The following is a 23,055-nucleotide window of genomic DNA, read 5'->3' as shown; positions in this document are numbered from 1 at the left end:
ACACACCATCACACTCCAAAAGCTCCTTTGAAGACAACAGAGTTAGACAACTTAAATTCTCCTCAGAATTCATCTCAACATTATGTTGATAAATTTAACCTTTAGCTTGAGTGGAAAATTCACAATAAGATATCAAACCTACTTATCACAAGTAGAATACATTTCTTTACTACATACCTGTTTCTCCCAGAGTCTCGGAAGCCTTTGGCAAATGGATTCCTGTCTATCTTAAGGCGAGTAATCTGCAAAATGGGAAACACTGTCACATTAAATCTTACATAAATATCACATGATTGTAACCAACAGAAACAACAGCATTCCTCCATGTATTGCAGTAAATGGTCTAGCAGTAAAGCTCAAACAACATTTCAGAAATCATTTGCTTTGAAATGTTCTCTCATTCCTTTTTAATCTCTAAAAATAAAGATGTGGTTTACTTTTATAGTCCTCAAAAAAGAAATTCTGAATTATCTGTTCCCAGTTTGTCCAAGGTTTGACTATTCTCTCAGAAACAAAGATATTCCCTTTAACTCTGTGATGTAATTCAGAACTGACTCTATCACACTAGAGTTGATAGAGCAAGTAATGTCCAAAAGCATCCTTTATCAGCCATTCATATGCTTCAATGTTAAATTCCTCTGAGGTCTTTTCTTCAGAATTACGTGTTACCTATACAAGTTTTACTTTCTGCCTCTGTATTTTTCTTTCATTTTCCTTTAATCTCTTTGGGGCTCCCAGAATCTGAAAGTTTTATTCTTTCTCTCTTACGTGTGTAGTCCTAACCTTCTGGCTGAATTACTGTGAATGCCTAGTCAGAGATAAACTTTACTGAAAGCTTGCAACGGAATTAGTTTTTTGTAGAAGAAATAATACTGTTTTCATTTTAACTAGAGTTTCAATTTGTTGACTCATAACCAACCAACTTCTTGCCCACCAAAATAAGAGGATTTGAGGAGAAAAATTTTACAAATGTTCTAATCATCTCTATTAATTTTCCTGCTTTTATCAATACCATCTTGAACTCGACACTAGTAAATAATATCTTATCTGTTTCTTACCCAAACCTTTAACTTTGCCCAACCTATTTTCTTAGCAGTGCATTATGCTATACTTTCTACATACTTTGTGTGAATGAAATCTACTAAATTAATGAACATATGTATGATTACACTATCTTGGCTAAGGATGGAATGTGCTGTCTAACACCACGATAAAGAAGGCTGGCTCTCTTTGGAGTTTCCCTAGCCAGCTGTGCACATTCACGGCCATCCCTCAATCAGCCTTACAACACTTGAGACACATGTGCTCCATACAACATTGTCTTGGTATATGCACAGAACTACATTATAAAGAATATAATGAAAGAGTTGCTAATTAATTCACTATGTTGACCATCCTCTTACTGAAGGGAATTTTTCATTACAGATCATTACAATTCAGTTCTCTGTTGAATTCAGTGATGTTCCAATAATACTATCAAAAAATATTTATAAGAGTAAAGGTTATATAACAGTGCCTGTCTAAACAGAGATATATCTAATTGCTAACAGAAATATATCTCAATTGCTATTGTAATTATTTTTATCACTAACATCAACACCTGTATTAAATGGAGATAATATATACTCTACGAAGTTGTATGCCTATCACTTAATTATCATAGAATTGAGTGTATGGGTATCACTCCCTTATGTTTTCTTTTAAAATAAGGCTTTAAGGGGCTGGGGATATAGCCTAGTGGCAAGAGTGCCTGCCTCGGATACACGAGGCCCTAGGTTCGATTCCCCAGCACCACATATACAGAAAATGGCCAGAAGCTGCGCTGTGGCTCAAGTGGCAGAGTGCTAGCCTTGAGCGGGAAGAAGCCAGGGACAGTGCTCAGGCCCTGAGTCCAAGGCCCAGGACTGGCCAAAAAAATAAAAATAAATAAAATAAGGCTTTAAAAGTAAATTTCCTAAGTCTGGCAGGAGGAGAGAGGAAATCATGGTCAGAACCTTCATACCAGGGCGATGACTTTCTGAACAATTGAGTTTTCTGACCTTTTATTTTTTTTGGAAGGACTATGTACATGTTTCTAAAGATTCTATTGTGCAGTGAAGACATTCGTACTGTAAACATTTCCACAATACCTTTGTGTATTGAAATTATTATTTTCCATTAACAAAAAAAAGGGAGAAAAAAGTAACCTTCCTAAGGTCAAACGGATACTAGCCAATAGAAATGATGTAAGAACCAAGCCGGGCCTATGCTGTTTACAACCAGGTAAGCTTTATCAATTTTCCTCAAATTTTGAAAGACAGTAGTTGGGTTATACATGAATTGATCATACTTTATTGTTATCCATTTCCTTTCTAATTTCTTCACTCTCTTAATGGACTTGTCAGTGTCTGCTAACTGGTACAAAACACTAACATGTGCCAAAAATTCCCTGTATTAGACCTACTATATTACCAGTGGTGGAGAAAATACACATAGGACAGCAATGTGGGAGACAAAGAGAATTTATTAAAACCATACTAAATGTCTGCACTATTTTCTCTTCATACCATAACATTTCCTTAAAACAAGCATTTCAACTTGTAAGGTATCTTAAGAATATCATCCTATATTTCTCTAGACCTTCTAAGTCTACTTTTCACGTTCTTTCCTAAGGAATCTATGACAGAGTGGCAGTGTATTACAGGCCAGCTTCACTTATGGGACTGTGTCCACAGGGTGAAGAAGAGACTAAAGAGATTACATGGGAGAGATTCTCATCTCCCGTAACATTACAGACAGCAGATACTATGTTGAAAGAGCAAAAAATGTTAACTGCAATAAACACAAAAGTAAAAAGAAGAGGAAACCTAAAACAATTGGTCTGACTACTAAAATTCAAAAGTAATAAACCTAACACAGAGCTGTTTCTTTTGAAAACTGGCTAGAATTCCATGGATTAAATATGTGCCTTCAAGTCAACCTCATATAAAAGAGCCTTAAAGAAGTACAACTATTTACTAATATGGAAAGAAATATTTTACTCGTCAACTTATTTCCAACTCTAAGAAAAGATTACTTCACAATTACTGGTCTCCTGGGCTGTAACACAAACAGTTTCCATCACAACTTAAAGCACAGCTCACATATTTTGATATTTTTTTAAAAATGGACATACAGTTCAGGAAAACTGTGGCTCATGCCTATAATCCTAGTTACTCAGGAGGCTTGGATCTGATGATTGTAGCTCAAAGCCAGCCCAGGCAGGAAAGTCTGAGAGATTTATCTCCAACTAATCACCAAAAGAAAAAAGAAAAAGAAAAAGGCAGAGGTGGAGTTGTGACTCAAGTGGTAGAATGCTAGTCTTAAGCAAAAGAAGCACAGGGAGAGTGCCCAGGCCTTAAGATAAATGCTAAAATAGTTCTCATAATTCACTGGTTACAGTTTTAAAACCAAACCACATGTTATTATGATATAATTCCTATCTCAAAATAGATATGGCTTGCTAGTTTTAACTATTATCTCTTGTAACAGAAAGTAAACAAATTCTGTCAGCTATAAGACATCTCAGCTGTATTTGGGGAATTATGGACAAAGAATTGTTCTTTCATACACACAAACACACACATCCTGAATGTTACATATGATAAATGATACATAATAATTCTTAGCATTTAGATACAGAGATAATGAGAACTAGCTTTCTATTCACACCTGGAAAGTCTACAGAGGTCCCTGGAAACAATACCTGTTGATTCTGGTAGGCAGTGACAGTAGTGAAGACAGTTTCTGGGAAGGAGAACACCTTCACCCCCTCACCAGATGGAACAGGCTTGATGGGAGAAAGATCATCTCCACAGTCTTTACGGATCACATGTACTCGGGGTTGGTATTTGTGCATAGAATGAAGGATAATCTGTATCAAGCAAAGAAAACTCAGATTTAATCAGGAACATCTTCCTAATCTTCACAGTATGACTGGATATTTACTATTCAAAATAAGTTTCTGCTGGAAATGAAAATGTGAAAGGTTGTGATGTGCAAGCACTTCCCCTCTTTCTACAGTAACAAAGGTGTGAAACACACTACTAAGCCATGACTTCCTGCCAGGCTCTTTACTAGTTAGAGATGGGAGTCCCTTGGACTCTTCAGAGTTGGCCTTTAACAGTGAGCCTCCTGGATAAACCTGCTGGATAGTTAGGACTATTAAGTCTGAACCTCTAGTGCCTGGCCAGAAGTGCTACTTTAATAAAACACACCAAAACTGTGAGTGATCTGTAAAATCATAAAAACATAAAACAAAAAGCACTATTTTAGTGAAACTTTGGGTACAAACATGGCACTTCAATGCTAATTTTCTGTTGTTGAAAACAGAAGACTAAATTTGTAAGAATTTTATTTGTAAGTCAAATGGAATCATACATTCAAAAACGATGAAAGTAAAAATGAGATTTAAATTATTATTTAAATAGTATCAAATACATCTTTCAAAAGGAAATGCTGCTTCATGGTTTTCTTCACAGGGAATTCATCCACTCAATAACAAAGGTAAATTTTTAGACATATTAGTGTCAGCATTGTACATGGCTTGCAGAGTTTTTGGTTTGCCAGAAGAGCTCACTGTTGATTCTTTAATATGATTAGGATTCTTCAAAACTCAGAGGAGAATGGAAAAAGCTGCCCTCTCAGATTCTGCTGTGGGAATCCATGATGGAGTTTACTTTCTACTCAATGATTTCACTCTTTAAATTGATCAAATTCTGAAGTTTTTCAGTCATGAAGATGTACATCATATAACTTTTTATAGTGGAATGTTATAAACCATATATATGTACATATATATGCCCAATGTGAGTTAGATAAAAGAAAATTCACACCATGGGTTAAAGTAGTACTGAGCCATTGCTAATACTGATTATGAATTTTTCAACCACATAATAAAACATTTCTTTTTAATCATAAAATAAAAAGTAATAGGACCCCAAAAAGTCAAATATATCATGACTATATTAAAATAGAGTGAAAAGGACCCCTACAAAAGTGTGAACAGCAATTACTTTTTAAATCTGTGATTAAAGGTGATTTATTTTCCTTTATATCTATTAATGCTTCTGAGGCTGAGGCAGGCACAGTGGATGAAATAGGCTCATCCTATGGGTGCTAATCCTATGGGATTATCTACTTGCTGCTAGAGTTCTAAATTCGAGTTTCTTAAATTACATTAACAAATCTGTAACATTCCTGAGATATAAGATTTGCAGTCAGGTTTTTAGTTACTACAAAGTTGGAGAGAAAACATTTAAACAAAAGTCATGGTGGTTGATTGGCTTCATGTTATGTATATGGGCAGTGTAATATGTTAAACAGAATCTTCAGTCAATCCATACTCAAACAGTCCTATGCCTGGAGAGTGTTTGCTGACACATAGAGGGTGTCTTTAGCCTCTGGTATTTACACTGTAGTCACATGTTTTTTATGTGGAAAGTTTTCTGTCAGTGGAAGAAATTCCTTTTTTTTTTTTTTTTTTTGGCCAGTCCTGGGCCTTGGACTCAGGGCCTGAGCACCATCCCTGGCTTCTTCCCGCTCAAGGCTAGCACTCTGCCACCTGAGCCACAGCGCCCCTTCTGGCCGTTTTCCATATATGTGGTGCTGGGGAATGGAACCGGGAGCTTCATGTGTAGGAGGCAAGCACTCTTGCCACTAGGCCATATACCCAGCCCCCAAGAAATTCCTGAATAACATATCCAATAGTCATAGTCATGTTCCTGAAGGTGGCAGTACAAGAATGAGGAAAAGTAAGAGGAGACAACAGTTTTCATCATCACCCCGTGTACACACATATACATTCACACACACACACACACACACACACACACACACACACACCCTCTACAACCTATAAGAAAGTTTCTTCCTTTCCAGGCATAAGGGAATAATTTCAGTAATGCATTAGTGACTCACGAAACTAATTTAAATATTTCCATCAAATTTTTAAAGTAAGTAAATTTACAAGGCATAAAATAGAGTGTGTTGCTTACAGTAAGATAAATACTATTTTGCCAAAAAAATGTTTCATTAGCTATATCTTTGCTTTGCACTAGGTCACAGGATATATTCTGCTATAAATCAGGTGAAAACAAAACAAAATTTAATGCTAATAATTAATTATAACTACAGCATTTTCTAAATGTCCTTTTCTCTTCTTTCCTCAGTACATTACTGTTAGTGGTTAGGTCTATTAATTAAATACTAAGTTTATGCCCTTAAAATCCCAATATCTCACCAGAATTGAAAAATATCTTTCATTTACTTTTTCTTCCAGGGGCTTGAACTCAGGGCCTGGGCACTGTCCAGGTTTTCGTGCTTTACCACTTTGAGTGATAGCTCCATTTTTGGCTTTTTGGTAGAATTCAGCCAACAGGGTAGCTGGGATTATAGGCCTGAGACAGCCCCTAGCCAGGAGCTTTCTTACTTTCTTCCTTTCTTTTTGACTTCTGCTATGGAAGGAGAGTGACTGGGGAGGAAGCTGAAGTCTGCTCTCTAGGAACATGCCTCTGTCCCTCTCCTTTTCCAAAATGCAAGATGATAATTATATTTACATTTCTACATCTCATAAAACTGGTATTAATACCACAACTTACAGATGGAGAAGCTAAAATCTACAGAAACAGAAGATTTTTTAATTCTCAAGGCTGGATCTGGAAACCTGCTTCCTTGGCCCACAACTGGTTTTCTCACATAATCTATGTGCATAGTGTAGCTGGCCAAGCACAGCAAAGGAACAAAAAAGATGGTTCACAGCCTGTACACACAGTTAATTAAGCCAAGACTCATGTGTCAGTCAGCATGTGAAAATCTATGATAAAATGATCCTAGAATTATCTGAGTATCTTTCCAAATTATTATTATAGCAAGTTTTTACTTCAGCACATCGTTTTAAATACGAACATAAAACAGCACAAGATGTATCTTGTAACAGTAACTGTTCATATTAACTTAGCCTTTGCCCTCTGTCTTTATTTCCTACCTATTTTCTTTAGAAAATTGATATCAGCTTGATATAGAGAGTACAAAGCTTGAGAGAACACTGGTCCTCTTTCTCTTTGCAAGCTAAGGGACAAAGTTTTGCCAATAAGCAAATAATAGCATCTACAAACTCCCATAGATAGTCACCATTCCTTTTAAAAATGAATTTCAGAGCAGAAGAAAAACTTAAGAGAAGCTACTTTACATAACACAAACTTAGTACATAGCCAATCTCAGAGCACTAGAATGAACTTGCTTGAAATGAGGGAAATAAAATTTTGTTTGGGTTTTCTGTTTACTCGTCAATGAAAAGCAGATTTTTATTTTTATGAAGACTTTTTTTCAAGGTAGTGTCTCCAAATAGTTATATACATTTTAATTTTATATTTTATCCTATTTGAAAAATGACTTTAGATTTGGCATATTGGGGTATAATGCAGAAATAGCTGATACATGCCTATTTCTGCTCATTAAGAAATAACTGCAATAGTAGTCTGATGTTTATTCAAGTTAGGGGGTACTAATAGCAGGAGGCTGGCTAACAAGGAGAATAAAAGGGCATAAATAAGATAGAAGTAGATGGTTTGAATGTATGGAAATAAAACAAAAATTGGAATTGTTATAGAAAGAGGAGAAAGGAAGAGTGATAAGGGAGTGAAATTGATTGGAATACATAGTAAATATGCATAGAAATGCCATAAGGAACCCTCCCTCTCCATATAATGTATGCTAATAAAAAAGAAACTCTAAAAGAGAAAAGTAGACTTCTAGTGTTTCTACAGTAATATACTGTATCCCTAGAATTTTTAAGACACTGTTAAACAAGGTTCAGTTCTTTATATGACAGTAATATGCTATTAATGTAATTTTATTATTATTAAGGTATTGTACAGAGGGCTTACAATTTCATAAAGTTAGGTAAGGAGTGCAATTCTAGTAATATTTGATTTTTAATGAATTATCAAACTTACAGTAATTAATAGTCAATTTGTTTATTTAGTAAAACATGCAGCTATGGAGAATCATTGGCCTTATTTATCATTGATCATAATGATAATAACGTTCACCACTGAAACTAATAATTCTACCTGATGTCCATGTTCTATAGTCGTTGTTCTGCTTAGGCAAGGTTGTTCTTCCTTTTGTTCAGTCTTACTGACTAGCATAGTCACAATGACCTATGTGGCTAAGTGTTTTACCACATTTTTTTTTACATTTTTCTACTTTGAACACTAGATTTGAGGGCCTGGGGGTGTAGCTCAACATAGAGCCCTTGTCCTGGTCTAGATTCCTACACGCAAATAAGATAAAGTAAGAGATAGATCTAAGACCAACATTATTAATCAGATGTGCTGAAAATACCTGAGGTTTGACCAACAGGCAGCAGTTTCTTGCCTACAGAACAGCTCAAGAGTAAAACTGTGCTGCTGGGAATTTTCCAGAGGACCTAAATTCCCATGTTGGGATATGTCAAGCAAAGAACTTACAAGGAACAGAAAAGAAAGACTTAACTTCAGCTTTTTTGTGTGGTACCAGGTTCTGCCTCACTTTAAATGGTAATCATCAGCTCTGTAGCTTATTTTTCTTTTACATGTGATATTGCATATAAAACATCTTTAACTGAAAACATTATAGTTCATCAGCTCCCCCGAATCACTCAAAAGTTCTAGGATTCCAATATAAACATAAGAAAACCAAGCCTGAAAGATTAAACATGATTTGCCCAGTCACTTCTCCAAAGTAGAATAAATGTGTTACACTGCAAGCTCCTTCCATCTGTTTACATTCTTGTTTTAAAGGACTTTGGCAACCACTCTTGAAATTGGAAATGAGTCAGGGCATCCGTGTCACCGTGTACTCAGCAGCCCTCAGTATGGCTGCCTAGCAAGGCTCCCTTCCAGCACCGTGGGTACAAGAGCTGCTGAGGCTCAAGGTTCAGCATTTCTGATTAAATTCCCTCTACTTTGCAGGGAGATGCTCCTATCTATAAATACTGTCCTCTAGAGGACAAAAAAACACTTCCCCATAAATAAAAAAGAAGAAAAAATAAATAAAATCAAGTTCCAGGTCTACATGAAGTTCTTAAATCATAGTGCTGTACACTGAACTATATAAATGCTAGCGCAAGTAGGCTACACATTCCCCAATGATCAGGTTAAGATTTCTAAATGTTTTCACAATATTCAAAGATTAACTGTGGCACAGAGGACATGTCTACTATATATTCTCTCTAGCACATATTTCTGAACAACAGACTTTGGAAAAAATTAATGGCATATCATCTCTGTCTCACACGGATCTAGGTCTAGATCTAGGCTGAAAAAATGTAAATCCTTTCAATCTTCTTATTACTAAGAGTTTTAAAAGAAAATTGCAAGGAAAAAGTTTTGTAAAAAGATTTGTGTGGGAGACAAAATAAAAAGGAAGAAATATGATTAAAGTACATTATATTCAGTATGAAAACATCACAATGAAACCCCTCATATTGTACAATATAATATATGCTAATAAATAATTTAAAATAAAACCCAAGTGTAATTGCTAGAGCCTGTAGTCCTGCAGAGGTCAGGGGAACTCAGTTTGAAAGCAACTTGGGCATAAAAGTCTTTGAGACTCGATTTCAACAAATGGCTAGGTGTGGTTGTATGTGGCTTTATCCACAACACAGGGAAACACAAGTAGGGGAAAAACAGCCTAGCATAGTCAAGGCATAAATTGAGACGCTACCTTGAAAATAACCAATAGGGGATGGGGATAGAAGCATGACTCAAGTGGCAGAGCATTTGCACTGCAAGTGAAAGTCCCTAAATTCAATCTCCAATACTGCCACCGACCCGCCCCCCAGATCCTCCCCCCATAAAACACTTCCCTGTAAATAAAAAACAATAAACAAAAAACAAAATCAAGTAGTAGGTCTATGTGAAGTTCTCCAATCACGATGTAACATTCCCACATTTTTAGCACAGTTAAATGAGAACTAAGAAGGAAAGCAATTAGAAAATCATTTCTCAGTTGAGTTCATAATTGTTTTTCTTGTGCCAGTAATAGGACTTGAACTCCCAGCCTCACACTCCAGCTCAGCTTCTTCACTCATAGCTGAATCTTACCAGTTAAGCCATGCCTCCACTTCCACCTTTTTGCTGATTAACTGGATATACTGGATTAAGAGTCTCTCAGATGTCTGTATGAGTTGGCTTGGAATTGCAATAAGCAGATCTCAGCCTCTTGAGCAGCATAAAACACAGGAGCAAGACTGAGTCCACATTTTTTATTAGAGGCTACAGAAACTTTTTTAGAACAGCTGGGAGATGGAGGGATAGAAGAGGGATAAGTCCCTGAGAGGTATCTGTCAGGAAAGAGGTGGTTGAATCAGAAAGTCCCATCACAATGGTAACATGTCTTCTTAGATGATAAGCCACAAACAATAATAGAATCATGAGGAGCTTCATTATCTCTGATATAGTCGATTTAGGGCCATCAAACTCCGTAAATACAACAGACACTCTTGGAAGCTCTCCCCATCTTTCTTGCTGGAATAAGACCCCATCCTCTACCTCTCGGAGCCCACAGGATGGTAATTTGTGCACCTTTCCTTCTTTTTCCATCTAGGTTAGATCACATTTTACAAACTTTACAAAAATATTTTATTTTAATAAACAACGGAAAGGAGTTCTTCCCCCTTTTATATCCTTCTCTGGTATATAGATATATTTTTACATTCACAAATGCATTTCATTTCCTTGCTTTAGATTGCAGAAAAAGAGCCCTCCTTGCTTCCCATATGAATTACATTCCTTTTCTAGACTAGGGCATCTGTCACCAGCTGAAGAGAAAAATTTCACAGTAGATAACATATTTGCCTAGATTTTGCCTATTTTCTGCTATTTCTTATTTCCCTAATAATAATACATTTTCATTAGATTCAAACAATTAACTTTCAATTTGTAACTGTACCTTTATGTTTGAAACAAATGCCATGAAATAATTTTATGTCAATGCCTATCTTTCAAAGATATATTTTTAAACTGTAGAATTCATAAATATATAAAACTCACTTCATGAATGCTCTTCCTGAGCTTTTTTGCTCAAGACTACCACTCTACTGCTTGAGCCTCAGCTCCAATTCCAGCTTTTTGGTGGTTAATTAAAAATAATTAACTTTACTGTCTGTTCTAGCAGTAAAGATATCAAACCACATCCTCAGATCTGAGCCTCCTGAGTAGCTATGATTACAGGCTTACTGTATTTTTTTAAATAAGCAATTCCAAATGCAATTTTATCTAAAATTTCCTATTTAAGAAAAAGAAGAGAATGGCTCCAGCATTTCAGTCAGCTCCTTCAATGAGAAAGAAGAAACTAATGTTCTCTCAGTGAATCCAAGTGAAAAACTAATTATTATAATTTGACTACATGACCCTGTAAAAATAAACACAAAGAGGGAAACAGAAGTCTAGATTACTTGGCTCAAGTCACTGCCTACCAAGTGAAAGGGCCTGAGTTCAAACCCTAGTATTGTCAAAAAAGAAAAAAGAAAAAGAAAACAAAGTGATGTACTAAATTATATGTTTTTTATTTTGTTTTTGTTGCCAGTCCTGGGGCTTGAACTCAGGGCCTGAGCACTGTCCCTGGCTTCTTTTTGCTCAAGGCTAGCACTCTGCCACTTGAGACACAGCACCACTTCTGGCTTTTTCTATATATGTGGTGCTGAGCAATTGAACCCAGGGCTTCATGTATATAAGACTAGGACTTTACCACTAGGCCATATTCCCAGTCTCTGTACTAAATTATATGAACAAAAGAAATTTGCTGTATTATTTTTTCTGAATCTGTTTTAAATTATAAAAGGTAACAATTAAACGAATGCACTACTCTATAAAATTTTATTAGAGGTAGCTTAAAATTCTAGACCCTACATGTGTGCTCCAGTCAAAATTAGTCAAGTTTTCATCAGGGTAAAGTACTAAAGATACTCTTGTAATGTACTTCATGTTTTAGTTTTTTTGTTTTGGCCTGGCCTTGCTTTTTTTATTTTGCCAGTCCTGGGCCATGAACTCAGGGCCTGAGCACTGTCCCTGGCTTCCTTTTGCTCAAGTCTAGCACTCTGCCACTTGAGCCACAGCGCCACTTCTGGCCGTTTTCTATATATGTGGTGCTGGGGAATAGAACCCACCAGAGCTTCATGTATATGAGGAGAGCACTCTTGCCACTAGGCCATACTCCCAGCCCATGTGATGTACTTTTATTAACAAAGACTTACTTGTGGCTGGGTCAAGTGATAGAGCAAGTGTGAGACAAAAAAAAAAAAAAGATTATTCATAAACAGTTCATGTTACCCCTTTAGGAAATGAACAAATTGGTAGCCCTTTTGGGAACATTGTTTTCTTTAAAAGGTATTTCAGGCAGGTTCTTGACTATACTCCTAGATACTAAGAAGGTTGAGATCTGAGGATCAAGGTTCAAGCAACCCAACTAACCATTAAAAGCTGAGAGTGGAGATGAGGTTTGAGTGGTCTCAGCACTAGCCATGAACAAAAAAAAAGCAAAGTAAGAGCATTAAGGCTTTAAATTCAAACTCCAGAATTAGCACAATAATTTAATTAATTAATTTTAAAAAGCAAAAGACATTTTAGACCTGTTTCAATCAAAACTCTCTAATAACAGAAAATTTAACACAATAACAGTTTTAACAGAAATCAGCATATAGCCAGTTACTAATTAAAATAATAAAGCAGAAACCTCATCTAAAAGCAATATATAGGAAGTAGCACTGTGGCTCAAAATGGTAGAGCACTGGGGAAAAGCTCAGAGATGATGCCCAGGCCTTGAGTTCAAGCCCTATGATTGGGCAGCAAAAAAAAAGTAAAAACATTAATAAGATGTTAAAAATAACCACATTGTTGGAATGGTAGAACTTTGAACTTTAGTATCATATTTCAACAGTTTTAGGAATAAAAGGAATTATTGTTGTAACAGACTTCGACACATTAGTATCATTACAAAACAATGGGGAGCTTGCTGATGGAACACACAGCCTAAGCTTGGTCATTACTGAGAAGCAATGAGCCTCAGCTGGGTAAAAGAGCTAGCTGCAGAGGATACAATAAATCATTACCTCTGTTTACCCAAGTCCTCAGCCTATTCAGAGAATAATAATTAGCACCTCACGGGATCGGACACCAATGTTTTAGTTCAAAAGTTTTAGCTGTCTTTCCTTCCAACACAAATGCAAAATAAAAATTTAAGCCATTAATTGCCTTACAGGATTCTTTAGCATAGGCTAGGCATAGTCTCTGATGCCAATAAGATCTTAATCATCAGAATGTAGAAAGCAACAGTGTGATCTTAGAAGTATTCCAGACACCTGTGCCCTCTTAATGGTGGTGTATTAGAGGAGTGTTCTACTCACATGGCCTTGGTCATCCAGTTCATTGTTGGTGAGTTTCAGTTTATCGAAACTGATCACTTGTCTCATCCAAGTCTCCCCAGAGGCAGGCGAGTCTGGATGAATATACACCCTGGGTGGTACAGGGGAGTCAGCATTACCTGCCACCATCCATTTAGAGCTGTGGTAAACATACCTAGAAAGCAAAAGACAAGACTCTCAGTATATGAACTATCCTTTTCCTGGAATTTCCAACTTACAAACATCAGACAAAATGTGCACCCTTTCTAAAAGAAGTCTAAAATACACTGGTTTTCTCTTTGCACTTGAAATAAGCCTTCAAGCATTTCTCGAAGTTTCTGAAATAGTGGGGATACTTAGTGAAAAAGTATGTGTATTATCTTCCCGTCAAGCTTTAAGCAAGTATCTTAATCCTAAGGAATTATACTTACATTCGAATTTCCACCTGTATTATGATATTTTCTATTTTTTACCTGAATACCCAATTGATATTAAAAAAAACTATGAAAATTGGCAAGCCTACTTTTACGAAAACCTAAAACATTTGACTAGTGTATCTTAAGATATTCTGTTTCCTTAAAGATCATCTCCCATGTTAGATTATATGCAGGATGATAAGGTAGATGGAGCAGAGGAAATTTTCTTGTTTTTATAGGAAAAATTTTATTTGATAATACTTTGATTTTCCCCCTATTGCTCTAATACTATAAACTGGGAATAAGGCGGTTCAGTTTAATTTAAATTTTTGAGTAATTTTAAACTGTGACTATTAATCTATTTTCCTTTTTTCCTTTGTAAGAAACTTTTTTAAAAACTACTTTTCAACACCACTAATTAAAGTACAAATCACCCTTTGAAAATGACAGCAAATTGAATTATTGCTACTTTCCTTTTTCTTTTCATTCTTATTTTTATTTATTTTGTTTTTGTGCCACTACTGAGTCTTGAACTCGGGGCCTGTGTGCTATCTCTTAGCTTTATTGCTCAAGATTTGTGCTCTATCATTTGAGCCATAGCTCCACTTCTGGATTTTTGATGATTAATTGTAGTAAAGACTCCCAGAAACTAGCTAGGTCTTAGCTTCTGAGGAGGCTATAGGTGGATCATGAAGCCAGTCTGGATAAGAAAGTCTATGAGAATCTTATCTCCAACTAACCACCAGAAAACTGAAAGTGGAGCTATGGCTCAAGTGGTAGAGCACTGGCCTTGAGCAAAAAAGAAAAAGGAAAAAAAAAAAAAAAACAAAAAAAAAAGGTTAGAGACAGTGCCCAGGCCCTAGATTCAAGTTCTATGACTGACAAAAAAAAAAAAAAAAAGTCTCTCAAACTTTTCCTGAGCTAACTTTGAACCACAATCTTCAGATGTCAGACCTCCAGAGAGGATAGGATTACCAGCATGAGCCACAAGTACATGGGTTTAATGTTACTTTTCTACTTAAGAAAAAAGTATCCTACTCTATTTATTTTTATATGTCAAGTAAATCGAATAATAATAAAACATTTAAATAACAAAGTTCAAGCAACAAGTTTGTCTGAAAGTCTAACTATATTAAGGTGATAATTTATTAATGTTACACCAAAAACTAGGATCTCTGATCTGTAGGTATGATCTGTAGGTAGGTTATAGAATATACAGGACAGCCTGAGTTTAAACCCTGATACAACAAAAAAAAAAAAGAAGAAGAAGCAAACAAGAAATATTCTTAGATATTTTCTGTCCATCTATGTGTTAAACATTGCATACAGTTTTATAGCAATAACTTGCCAGTAGTCTTTAAAAAGTCTACTTGTGTAGTGTACAAATTTCTTTTTGTAAATAGCAAGAAACATTCTCATTATATCTCTAGTGAGCCTTTTTGCTTCAATTGCAGTTCTGTATTTCATTCTCTTGAGTCCAGTATGCTATGCAATATTTAATTCCTTTTCTTAGGGAAAATATACACTAGCACAAATGTTTAAACATCTTCCTTTAATTAGTATTCTGTAATTTTAACAAATAAGTTCCTAACAGAGGACTTCTATGGACATTAATTTTACATTACAATTGGCAATCGTTTTTAACTTGATCAAATACCATTGTTTGAGAGATTGTCAAAAATTTTCTAACAATGATGAAAAAGTTAGAAAATTAAATGAAAATGTTAGAAATGTGCAAAAGCTTATTTTATGTGAATTTGACTACTACTGAAATAGTTATGAACTCAGTCAAAAGTGCAAAATTATGCATATTGAACAGTTCAAAACTCCACATCTACTTAATGCTAGACATACACATTCTTTGTAAAACATTTAAATACTGCTAAAAATAATTTCTTACAATGCAATATAAGTGAAAGCAAATCTGTTTTACAATTTTATCTTTAAAATCTAGCATTTAAATACTGATGTATAAATATTTCTTACTTTCTTATTTTTTAAATCAATTTTACTTACTTCCTGTGAGAGTATATAAAAATTAATTTTGTAAAATAAGGTGTTGAAATTTTATTAAAGAGATTTAGAAGAAGAAACAAGTTTAAAACTCAGAAAAGAATGATTTCCAGCTCCATATAGAATTACAGGGACCACAGAAATAGAGAGGTAAAGGGTGAACAAAGGCAGCAGTGGTACTCACTAGACAATATGTTGAAAATGAACTATAGAACTTGTGGATGAAGACAGGAGGAAAAAACTGGGAGAGAGTGAGGGATGGGGTGACAAGGGGTGTCCAGAAAGAAATGTACTCTTTATCTGACATATAACTGCAACCTCACTGAACATCACCTTTAAAATAACAATAATTTTGAAAAGAGAATTACGTTATTTTTCTCAGCACAAAACACAAATTACAATGTGTTTTAAGTCATAAATATTTAATAAATCAATGCTTTTCAGTTTATTAGGCAGTAAATAATTTTAGCAAAATATGTAAATAATTAAAACAAATGGTATACCTTATATAAAAGGACAAATAAAATTCACTTTTTATTTTACTTATTTTTGTAGTATCTCATAGGTCTACATTCAAATTAAAATTTGTATACTTTCAAGACTGCAAACCTGCTTCACAAAAACAACTGAAAAAAATTAAGTGATTTTAAAAGTCTGATTTTGTTTTAAAACTTACTATACACTGTTTATTGTATGTGCATGACAGAGAGAGGAGAAAACCTTAAAACTCAACACTTCCTTTTAAAAAAGTTTTAGCACTTAAATGCTCAGAAAAATAAAAAGCATTGTCATTTAAAATTCATGATTTGCTTTTGTGCAGAAGTAAGAAAACAAAGTTTGGCTTGAAACTAAAGAACATATATATTTTCAAAGCTTACCTGATGTTTAAATAAATATAACTCTTCCTAAGTCCAAATATTACAAAATTTCTATAAAACAATTCTTAACTTCCAACCAAGAAAACAAGCCGAGATCAACAATGCATTACCAGTTCAGAGTTATCTTCATAACACAACAAATTAAGACATTAGGATGTAGTATTTTTCTAAATTGTACATAAGCAATTTTATCTATTTAATGGTGAAATGCCTATAACTATGTTTGATTTTGAATGTAACAAGACAAAGGAAACTAATGTGAAGATCAAAACCTCATGAAGAAAATCTAACATCCTATTTACTAGAATGGGTCTTTACAAACTTGACATAACATTTCCTCTCAAAACTGGAACTGAAATGTGAATTAGCAGAAATTTAGCTTAACTACACCAAATTAGCTTTTAAAGTTGCAAAGATTGAAGACATCTCTGCATCTATTAAAAGCAAAAATAGAAAACAAAAACAACTTTCCATGTTTGCTGTAGAAGGCACCATCTGGGTTGCTGGAACCTAAGGATCTGGAAAATCTACAAGGTTTGGGGGTGGGGTGGGGGGCAGATCACAGTTGTCACTGATAAAACAGGCAGTAAGTCTGCAAAGTCCTAGTGTTTTCTTATCCTGTATCCAATCACCGTACCTGTATCGTTTATTGTCCACTGGCACAATATCCATGGCAATATAATACTGCTGGTGAGGATCTAATCCTGAGATCTTCGCTCTCATTGCGGGAAACATGCGCCTGTTCATAAGGGAAGGGAGAAGAAGAGGTTTTGCTTCTGTTTGTGATTAAGAATAAAGAACGTATATACAGCAAAGATACCTCTCTAATCTCTATTCTAAATGTAGAAATGTTCATAGCATTCACTTTGGTAACAAAGTGCCAGAACATAGAGCATATCCAAAAGAAGCGTTTAAGTGCAATTTGTTGTACCCTGTGCACATGTTTACTGAAATGTTCGTACAGCTAAGAATAAATGAATTGCACATTTCAGAAATAATGGCACCCAAGAAACCACTTCTTAAAATCAATAAGCACATTTACTTTAATAAATACAAATATCAAAAATGTACCGAATGGTAGGAATAGAATTTTCAAATTTCTGAAAGGTGATAAAATACCTTATGATGTGAAATTTTAAAAGGGTTATAAAAACACCACAAGGAGCCAATGTGCCATGCTATAACTAAACAATATGTTCTTTATTGAGACAGGACTTCCTGTCTGCCGCATGGTGAAGGTGAAGTGCAAAACTTGCTCTAAATTTGAAAGGTATAGTAAAACTTCTTTATTGAAAACAGAAACTAAACACAATGTATATTTACCAAATCATACCTTCCCCCCATGCTACCACAAAAATGTTTCTTTTTTCACCAGTCACTTTAAAGGTTGCTAATGAAAGCAAATGAAAATTCTTTTTCTCTTGGCTTCCCTAAGATGCATATCAAAGGAAATTCAAAATAACTGTACCTATCCCTTCAAAAGAAATTGACCCCTAAAGAAAGAGGAAGGTGAATTCTTGTGAATATATATGTACATATAGTAAATATAAAACAAAATTTACTCTTTTTAAGTGTTCTTTCAATGCATATCTACGATCCTTCCATCGAATCTAACTTTGGTTAATTTAACCAAATAACACAATCTCCAGTAGTTATTTACCATTTTTTTTCTATGACAACGTTATTAAAGACCACATCCAAAGAAAAGAAAGCCCAGGATTAAGCATGAGAATAGTTTAGTATATTGGCTGTTGTGGTGTTACTTCAGTGCACCTGTAAGATAAAGAATAAAGGTGTTTAACTATATCCTTTATAAGACAACTGTTGCTTTGTGTGGTTGAGGACCAAATTTGGATCATTAACAAAAGCTCTGTAAAAATGTAGAAGGTAACATATGGATTCAATAAAATATGTTTTTGCAATTTCTAATAAGTTTGGATAATTTTTGCTTTCCAGGTTTTTACCATGTGTACTCCCTGAAAGAGTTGTGTGTTTTTTTTTTAAAGTTCCATTTAAGGAAACATTATTCACAGATCTCCTTACACTAAATGAATTGAAAATTTTTAAATGAAAATGTTTCCTACCTCCAATTAATATGATCTGGTCAACAAATCATTTATTTTACTAAGTGATGGCTGTGCAAATTCATACTTAACAAAAGCAAAACTATTCTGCTTAGCATTCTTCAAATTTAAGCAAACTGGTTGGATTTCATGTAGGAAGTGTTACCGTGTAGCTGCAAATGTATAAACAGGATGATTTTTAAAATCGGAGTTATTATTCTTACAGCCATAGAAGATTGAACATGCATTATAACGAAAAATCACACTTTTCATCCTGCTATCTGAAAACAGCGCAATATTTCCTGTTCTTGAAGTGATATGATAAAGAACTAACCTGGAATGTCAACTTTAAAAAAATGTGAGGAGAGATGAATCTATTCTGTAGTTCCAGTATAGATAACTAAAACCTAAAAAACTGCCCTAGTGTCTCTAACTATGTCGAATTGTGAACTGTAGCAATCGGGAGACCTCGGCCTGCCGGTGCCCTCCTGGACCACACTCAGGCTTTGCAAGTAATGCCAGCCTTTAGGAGTGAGGAGCCCGGGGCCAGGTCTCCTCCCTCAGAAGAAAAAGCTCCCAGCACTCCAGCCAGAGGAGTGGGGTGCTGCTGGCCCCGGGTCCTCCGCGCTGTCCTCCCTGACGGCTCCACTTTACCTGCCGGCTTTGGTGATGATCATCTCGGTCCCGATCTCGTGGAAGCGCTTCCAGAGTTCAGCCCCTTGCAGGTCTACCCTGGGGGCCTGCGGAGAGGGCAGTGGGGTGCCGGGCCGGGCCAGGGCGGGCGTCGGGGACACTTTAGGGGAGCCTCGCGGAGACCCCAGCGGGGAAGCGCCTTGCAAGAAGCCTTCATCACCGCCTCCTGGACAGCAAAGGGCAGAGATGGGGCACCAGTGAGGGCTCCCAAAGAGCAAGACGGCCGGGAAGACCGAGGCCGCGGCCGGAGACGGCGAAGGAAAAGGACTGGGGGGGGGGGGGGGGGGGAGGGGACACTGTGACACCTCCTGGGCCTCCAGACTGCCCGGCCCCTTCTGCCCAGAAGCGCCGGGCACTGAACGCGGCCTGCCCGGCCCCCAAGTCCTCATTCCCAGGGAGACACACGGGCCACCTCCACGCTACCCACTGCCGCCCGGTTTCTCCGCGCCGGGGGGGGGCAGGGAGACGCATTTCCGAAGACCGAGACCCCGGGAGTACTGTGAGTCTCCGTAGCGCACGCCGCCAGCGCGCCCCGGGTGCCAAGTCATGGGCCTCCTTCGCGACAGGCATCAGTGGGGCTGCTGGCCAGGCCTGAGGCATTTTCTAGAAACTTCTGCAGATCTGGCTCCCACCAGACACCTTGGCCGCTCTAATTCTGTCACCGGAGCAACTAGAAGGCAAAAGGCAGTGGCCGTGCCCACCGGCCATCGCAGGGGCCTTTACAGGGAAAGGACGTTTGCAAATACGCCGCCCGCCCTCCCCCACCCCTAGTTTGCACTCTCGGTGTAGGGCATTCGTTCCGGTTTCGGGGGGAGAGGGGGGTAGTCTAGGGCGTCGCTCATCACCCCAACCCCGCCCTAGGCTTTTAAAAATTAGTAGAGTAAAAACAGCACCCATTGGTCGGAACCCCAAAGGAAGCAGATGGGGAAATAACATCCGCACTGCCGGGTTCCCCGGCTGGCCGCAGCCCGCGGAGGGCGTGGGGCGCGGCGTGGGGCGACGGCCGTTTTCTATGCGAGGCTGGAACTTACTTGGGTCGTTTGAAGGGTGACCTGGTTGTGCAAAGAGCCAGGCACCGGACACCCGGGACCCAGGCGCCGGAGGTCCCAGCGGTGTCGGCCACTTAGGGACCCTGGGCGCGCTTGAGCCCACTGACGCGCAGAAGTTGAGGTTCGCGGCGTCGTGCTGACCCGGGCTGGGATGTGCGAGGAAAGAGGTTGGGTGGGAAGGGGCCGACTCACCCGCGGCTCCTCCGGAGCCACAGCTCCGCTCTAGGTCCGCGCAGCTCCGGACCGGGCCCGACGCGGCCCCGGCTGGTGGCGGGTGCGCTGCGCTCTCATCTCCCTCCGAGGAACTCTTTTCGGCCGCGCCCCCCGAGCGACTGCAGTTTCCTTCGTCCGCGGCTCCCGCTGCCTCTTCCCCGCCTAGCTTTCGCCGCTTCTTTTGGAGCTGTTGCTGCTTCTCGGCGCCGATTAGCGCCTCCACGGAGAAGGCGTGCGCCTTGAGACTGAGCATGCTGCACGGAGAGCCCCTCCGCTTCTCTGCCATCCCCGCCGCCGGGCGCCCGCCCGCCCCTCTCTCATATACACTCGCGCGGGCACACACACGCACTCGCTCTCCGGGCCCCACCACCAACTGAGCAACTCTCGGGGCCTCCCGAGATCTGTCCCCTTTCGCAGCAGCGGGCAAAAACAAATTTGGCGTTTCCTCTTTCTGGCTTGCGTTGGGATCCGAAGAACCAGCGGGGAGACCGCCAACTCTCCTTCCCTAGTCCCTCGCGCGCTTTCACTGCGGCACTTCTTCGCTCCCACCCCCTCCACCTCCTCCGACTGCTCCAAGATCTGCCTCGACTGATGCGCCAGAGAGGACTAACATGAGAAAGAAAAAAAAAAAAACACTCTGCGGACACAAATTAGGGATTGTAATTGAAATTTGTTGCCTTGATCTGTCAGCACTTCCAAGTAGGAGAGCGGTGGGAAGAACTTGCTCATTAGTGTCAATAAAGCGGAGAGGGGCGGAGCCCAGGGAATTGTCAATCATCGAGGTGGTTGGCCAATCGGAAGGCGCCAATCTGGGCAACCCGCGCCCACTTCCTTAGAAGGTTGGAAAGGAAAAAAGAAGAAAAAAAAAAGAAGAAGAAGAAGAAGAAAAAAACGTCCGGAGTGCAAAGCGCCGCCATCTGGCTCGGAATTGCCAGCCGCGCTCACAGAGCCCAGTTGGTCTAGCCACCGCCCACAAGACATTCCATCCCGAAATCTACAGCTTCTTCTCTTTCTTGGACCTGGGAAGACGGAAACCCTTGGCTTTAAACGGAGAAAAGCACCAAGTTAGCAAATCGAAAATATTTCATGGAACCTTAAATCACCAGTCCCGTAGCCGAACATTTTAGGGAGGTGGTGAGAACTCACAACCTTCAAGTTGGTAGTGTCTCATTTAAACATTCCTGTGTTTAGTAGCACCCCCTCTGCGCCAAGCGTGGCAGCGTGTTTAAATTTTACTCCGTGGATTTTACATAGGAAAAACGGGTTCGAAATATTTAAAGCCTTTATATTTAGAAACAATGTATTATAATTGTAGATATGTTCAGTCTCATATAAACTTAACTGGAAAAGCCACGTTTTTCTGGAGACTATCTTTCCTTTCAAAGACTTGTAGTTAATTTAAAGCGAGGTTGTGGAATTTTAACTGTATAGTTTACTTGTATAGACTCAACTCTTAAGCCCCCTGAAATCTTCAAGATTTTTTTTTATTTCGATAAATACCATTTTGTATGATCAGAGGCACAGAGAAAGTAAAATAAGTTTCAACTTCAGTTTTTTTTAATTTTGTGATTTAAAATGCCTTCTCACTTCCCACAGTTATATCAGGCTTTTACAAACTGTTTCTTTAAGATATATTGAAAACAACACTTTTAATCGAATGGCTACAAATATGCACATATGTACGTGAAGTTGGCTTTATACTTCCACCGAAACTTTTTTCATTTTACTGGGTGAACAAAAGATGTTTGGGCGTAAGTAGAGCACATCTCTGTAGAATAAAACAATTTTATTGTACGGAGATTACTTGGTCCTCAAACCATGTGTATAAAATGTGTGGCAAATGAGGGGTTCTTTGTTTTCTTTTGACGCCACCACTGGGACCAGTCCTTTTTTTTTTTTTTTTTTTTTTTCCTGTAGTTGGAGACCTTTCAGTTCCTACAGTGCTGTTCAGCACAGGTGGATGCCTCTTTTAAATACTTGAGAAATGGATTCAATTGGAAGATTTTAAATTCACACACAAAAAAAGCTGTGTCACTGTTTTTGGAGTTGAATTCACAAAAGAAAGTATTTGTCACTGGTGTTTTGGTTTTGTATTGGGTTTTTTTCTGGGTGGGGGGCTCCCTGGGGAGCCCAAGTTTAACTGATATTTTGTCCTAAAAAACAACCAAAACGTAAAATCCTGTTTGTAAAGTTTGTGGGGAATAAAAACGGCACTACAAGTAGGGGCCGCCTAGAGAGATGGGCGGAAAATATGTTAGCTGAAAGGAGAGGTCAGCCCTAGCCAGGGTTTATACCCAAAGCTCAGAAGCCCTCTTGCGCAGGCCC

General features: G+C 38.0%; 1 protein-coding gene across 1 annotated transcript in view; it reads right to left on the bottom strand.

Annotated features, from left to right (window-relative positions):
- Window positions 1-21,716, bottom strand: part of Tbx18 (T-box transcription factor 18) — a 34,234-nt gene extending 12,518 nt beyond the window's left edge. The window contains exons 1-6 of the mRNA XM_048353886.1: window positions 20,710-21,716; window positions 19,430-19,634; window positions 17,350-17,451; window positions 13,409-13,580; window positions 3,725-3,892; window positions 178-242 (exon numbers count right to left, since the gene is read on the bottom strand). Coding sequence (XP_048209843.1) covers window positions 178-242; window positions 3,725-3,892; window positions 13,409-13,580; window positions 17,350-17,451; window positions 19,430-19,634; window positions 20,710-21,016 — 1,019 coding nt within the window. The 5' untranslated portion in view covers window positions 21,017-21,716. The remainder of the gene's footprint in view (window positions 1-177; window positions 243-3,724; window positions 3,893-13,408; window positions 13,581-17,349; window positions 17,452-19,429; window positions 19,635-20,709) is intronic.
- Window positions 21,717-23,055: the final 1,339 nt, after the last annotated feature.

This window comes from Perognathus longimembris, chromosome 9, assembly GCF_023159225.1.
Source record: "Perognathus longimembris pacificus isolate PPM17 chromosome 9, ASM2315922v1, whole genome shotgun sequence".
Classification (NCBI taxonomy): Eukaryota; Metazoa; Chordata; class Mammalia; order Rodentia; family Heteromyidae; genus Perognathus; species Perognathus longimembris.
The sequence above is the reverse complement of the archived record's forward strand: the minus strand, read 5'-3'. Positions and strand labels throughout refer to the sequence as shown.